This window comes from Tasmannia lanceolata, unplaced genomic scaffold (assembly GCF_043159265.1).
Source record: "Tasmannia lanceolata isolate RefF3 unplaced genomic scaffold, GAP_Taslan_0.1 ptg000005l, whole genome shotgun sequence".
NCBI lineage: Eukaryota > Viridiplantae > Streptophyta > Magnoliopsida > Canellales > Winteraceae > Tasmannia > Tasmannia lanceolata.
Genome location: NW_027518682.1, coordinates 20677224 through 20682427, shown reverse-complemented (window position 1 = coordinate 20682427; position 5204 = coordinate 20677224). Strand labels below are relative to the sequence as shown.

The following is a 5204-nucleotide window of genomic DNA, read 5'->3' as shown; positions in this document are numbered from 1 at the left end:
GAATCATCCTGGCAAAATTATACGTTGAAATTCAGACCATGTTTGGCAAGCATGAATTTTTTCCATGGAATATCAGTTTACTCAAAGAGTGAGGGAAGGGTAGGAGGGGACATTTAAGAGGGCATGAATTTTTCCAGGTATTTATTTCATGGAAAATGAATTTTCCAGCATTCGGCAAACTTACTTTTTATAGATTTTTTTTTCTAAAATTGAAAATTCTCCACATTTTCAAGTAAAATTGCAAACCTACCAAGCGCTGAAATTTTTTCCACGGAATATCTATCATTCCTCGTAATATAAAAATAAGAACAGAGCGAAAAGACAAACTCAACCCATGTCAGAACAGCCCCTTGAACTCCCAAACGTAAGGTTCGCATAAAAAACCAAAACAAAGTGGGGAAAAGAAAAACAGCAGAGAAAAAGGCATAAGCAAACCGTACACATTTACAGGACTCTCTCTTTAATTCCTCTTTATTTTTACTTGTTTTAAGCCTATGGGTTTCCGTAAAGATGGCAGAGACAAGAGAAACAAAGGCACCAGATAGTAACAGGAAGAGCAGCAGAGAAGCAGAGCTTTTTGTACAGAGTCATAATAAAAGCAGGCTCAGGTGACAGCACTATTTTCATCAGAGCCATTAATTTTATCCATGCACAGAAGATTCCTCAACCAAAAACCAAAAGACCCCTCTTTCCTATTACATAAATAAATACCTTCTCCTCTTTCTCTGCCAATATCTTCACAAAAAACACAGAAATATAAGCCCTAAGAGTGGTTGCTTTCATATCTCCTTCGCCATTTCATTGTGTTTTTTTTGTTGGAGATATTAAGATGATGAATGGAAGAAATAGGCCTCTTTTTACAGCATCCCAATATCAAGAACTGGAACATCAAGCTCTCATCTTCAAATACATGATATCAGGAATGCCTATTCCACCTGAACTTTTGTATCCCTTTAGAAGAAACATGGAACCCATCACTCCAAGGCTCTTCCCTCACCAACCTTGTAAGATATTTCTATTTCTGTCTTTTTCATGTGCATGGGTTTTTGAACTTTTTTTTTTTTTAAATAAAAAATTATGGGATCTGGGTTCTGTTTTCTGCAGTTGGGAGGGGGTGTTTTGAAATGGGTTATGGCAGAAAAGTAGACCCAGAACCTGGTAGATGCAGAAGAACAGATGGGAAGAAATGGAGATGCTCGAAAGAAGCATACCCAGAATCTAAGTACTGTGAGAGACACATGCACAGAGGCAGAAATCGTTCAAGAAAGCCTGTGGAAATGACTAAAAACCTCTCACCAGTGCAACCACCCACATCAATAACTTCTTCACTCTCTTCTAACCCTTCATTTCCTACTTCTCTACAAGCTCAAAACCAAAATGGGTATTACACTAACCCCATCAATCCATTCCTTTATCCCCATTCCTCCTCTTCCAGACATCCTGGTATTGGTTTTTCATCACAAAACAACTGTACCCATCTCCATTTAGACCCTGGAACTTACTGTTCAGCTGATAAGGATTACAGGTCTGTATGCAAATATCTTACTGCAAAAGTTACAAATACAGTGGAGAAAAAGAAAGGGTCACTGATACTGACACTACCATGTTTTGATAAATGCACTAACTCATCTTGTCTCTGAGAAATTTAAACATTTGTCAGAGGTTATTACAGTTCCCAAAAGGTTCTTAGAAGTCAAATAAAACAGAAAAGACAAGCTAAATTCGTGCAATTATCAAAACATGGTAGTGCAAATATCAGTAGCCAAAGAAAAACATCCTGTTTTAGTGTTCATGTATTTTTTTTTTGTGGTACTGATTTTGGTTTGTTCCATATAAAATAACAAATAGGTATTTACATGGACTAAAGGAGGGTGTGGATGAGCATGCTTTCTTCTCAGAGACTTCAGGGACAATGAGAATGAATTCTTTGGCTCAAATGAAACAGAAGAACAATTCTGAATTACCAAGCAATTTTCCTCAGTTGCAGAACCTCACTGATCTGTCTAAACAACACTGTTTTGTTCTGGGGACTGATATCAAAATGGAAAGTCCTGTGAAGGTCGAACGGGAAGAGGAGCATCAACAGCCACTTCGCCGTTTCTTCGACGAATGGCCGCCGAAAAACCAAGAGTCATGGTTGGATTTAGAGGAAGACAGATCATTCTCCACGACCCAACTCTCCATTTCAACTCCCAATTTCTTTGCTGCAAATTCCAGAACGGGTGATCGTAATGGTAATCCATCTGTCTTCGATTGTTTAAGTATACATGATTAAATAGCAACAACTCTTAACAGCTTAAGCTTTTGGACTAATTGGTTGTTTCACATAGTATAGAGCTATTGCCTCACAGAAGGTCCTAGTTTCAAAACCCAACAACTCCTTGATATTAAAAATCCACATGTATGGCCAACCAGGCCACATGTGGATTGGGTTAAGCTTTTGGAGTAACTGGTTGCTTCACATTGATCACTAAATATCACCAACTCTAACAACTTAAGCTTTTGGAGTAATTGGTTGTTTTGCATGGTATCAAAGCTATTGCCTTGCGGAAGGCCCTGTTTCCACATGTTCGGACAACCAAAGCCCACACGTGAGGGGGAGTGTTAAAGTATAAATGATTAAATAGCACCAACTCTAACAGCTTAGCTTTTGGAGTAATTGGTTGTTTCACATAGTATAGAGCTATTGCCTCGTGAAAGGTCCTGGTTTCAAAATCCACACCTCCTTGCTTTTAAAAATCCACATGTGCCACCATGGGGGAGTCTTAAAGAGTAAATGATTAAATAACACGAACTCTAACAACTTAAGCTTTTGGAGTAATTGGTTGTTTCACATGGTATCAACTGGTTGTTTCACATTGATCATTAAATAACACTATTAACAGCTTAAGCTTTTGGAGTAATTGGTTGTTTGACGTTGACCATTATCTGTTCCCTTCAAATTTAAATGGGTCCTTTTGTTTTTGTTCTCACCTTTCCCCTATTTTCTCTTTTTTCTTAACTGTATTTAAATTTAACTGTGCAGATGATTGAATTCTCAAGATGGGGCTTTTTTGGATCAGAGAATTGACCCAATCTTCTGATGGTTTTTCTGATGGGATTCACTACCTTTGGTGGTCATCAATTTAATTTGAGAACTGCTTTTAAAGGTAGCTTGAATAATTTTGTGTTACAGGAGGATTCCTGTCTTTTGGTTGTTTGAGTTTGATTTTATCCTTTACTTAATATAATAACTGTTTGAATGACTGTTAAAACAATCCTTGGGATTTGGAAAGTGTCTGTTTCTTATACCTTGATATCTTTGGCTCTTTCTATGGTAACTTGAGCATTTCTTCAAGCTTCTTATTGCAATGAACATGCCTGTCTGTGTGAACAACATATCATTGAAAAGAATTAATACTAGGAAAATGGAGTTCGAACTTGGATTTCATTGAACAAGCAGGAATCGATAGATGGTTATAGTAAATTACTATGAACAGAATGAAACTACCTACAAGTTTTTCTCTAGTTATGGTTCCGGTTGGAATTGGAATACTGAGACATAGCTCTCATTTATTTGAATTTAGAACTTGATTTTATGGTTGTATCTTTAACATCAATTGGGCACTTTTACCACCACTTCATCTAATTCTAGATTTGTGTTTTAGTTAGTATCTGTAAGTTTCATCATGAGAAATGAGAGCTACACTTCCTTGTTTAAATAATGCAATTCCTACCTCTTTTACTGTTCATATATGCCTTTTGGTGGAAACTTGGCCATGATAAGTACAGCCATCAGGTGTTTGACGTTCTATAGATGTTACAGTAGTCAACGAAGCAAAGAGATGGAGAGTGAGGAGTACAGAAATATGAAGACAGATGTGTGAGAATTCTTAGCAACTGTGAATTAGTAGTGAGGTCCTTTTCCTATTGCCCTGTTTACTAGCTGTTATTCCAAAACAATTCACATAATTTCAAGAAAAAATGTTTGTAAGAGTTATTTTAGAAGTACAAATGATTCATATTTGTAGTCAAAGCCCAGCATCAATCCTCTTGCCTAACCCCAGCTTACACACCCAAAAAAAATCAATCATCTTGCCAAGGACAAACTGTTGTGCCCAGAGATTGTTGCAAGGAAAAGGACCTTAAACTTCTCTGATTTAAAATTGTAAGACCTGTCGTGATTCCAAATTTGGAATGTTTGCCCGCTCATGATTTGTAAGACTTAAAGATGAATATGGGCCCAGGCGAATGGTGGGCTTATTTGTCTATGAAAATTAGGGGCTTTAGAAATCAGGTGACGATCAAATTGGATTCCTATGATTCAATTTCTGAACCTCACGATCAGAGTGACCCGAAGTGAGCAGACTGAGTCTTGGAATCACTGTTTAAGAGTTAACGCTACAGTTTCTCTGTCATATCCTATAATAGTAAGGTTGTACACACCGAGTTTTACTTAGTTCGGTCAAGATGTTTACATCCACATGTGAGATCATGATATTCGGCTATGAGAAAGCAAAAGTACAAAGGTTGCACCGGATTAGCTCAAAACCCACAAACCATAACCCTTTCTCTTGTCCTCTGTAGACAAACTAATCTGAGAGCTAATACTCTCAATATCTCACCAAGAGAGAATAAAAAAAGGATAACTCTGTTTCTTTTCTCTTACAGTCTCGGCCCTCCCCACCCACATTCTCATTCCCGTTCTCCCTCTCACGAATATCTATATATAGAATTTCAACACTTTCTAGACCTGGTTCTAGTCTAACTATGAGACCCCTAGACTAACTCTCCTCTTTCTCTCCTAGTCTAATTAATTGCTATGCTACATGGTCCATAATACACTAGGTAGCTAGCAAAAGGAGAAACCCACATGAAGCGTGTAACAAGAAAAGAAAAAAAAACCCAAAAAAGGCCATATATCTGATGAGGCATAAAAATTCGGAATTCTCAACTCAGCCCGGAGAAGGGGCTTATTTTTTGAGGGAATTGCTAGCTAGGAAAAGGCTTTTCGCGGCTGGTCTGTCGCACATCAGACCAGCCACCTCGTTAATGAAGACAACAGGTACCAGCCGCAGAAAGCCTTTTGCAATGGAGCTTAGCAAATCCCTTTTTTTTTATATGAAGAAATGGAAATATCACCTTGTCAATTTATGTCGATGTCAATTTTAGGCTTCACATTTTATAAAGTACTCAAACAGATATCATTTAAAATTTTTCAAAGC

General features: G+C 37.5%; 1 protein-coding gene across 1 annotated transcript; it reads left to right on the top strand.

The window, feature by feature from the left end:
• Positions 1–498: 498 nt before the first annotated feature.
• On the top strand, positions 499–3337 carry LOC143877905 (growth-regulating factor 1-like). The gene is made up of 4 exons (XM_077380218.1): positions 499–1004; positions 1105–1525; positions 1849–2234; positions 3026–3337. The coding sequence occupies exons 1-4, from the start codon at positions 830–832 to the stop codon at positions 3031–3033; spliced, it is 990 nt and encodes a 329-aa protein (XP_077236333.1). The 5' UTR covers positions 499–829; the 3' UTR covers positions 3034–3337.
• The last annotated feature ends 1867 nt before the right edge of the window (positions 3338–5204 follow it).

Coding starts and splice junctions, on each gene's coding strand:
- LOC143877905 (XM_077380218.1), top strand. CDS start 830: ATGATGAATGGAAGAAATAGGCCTCTTTTTACAGCATCCCAATATCAA. Junction 1,005..1,104: donor GCTCTTCCCTCACCAACCTT/GTAAGATATTTC, acceptor TGTTTTCTGCAG/TTGGGAGGGGGTGTTTTGAA. Junction 1,526..1,848: donor TCAGCTGATAAGGATTACAG/GTCTGTATGCAA, acceptor AATAACAAATAG/GTATTTACATGGACTAAAGG.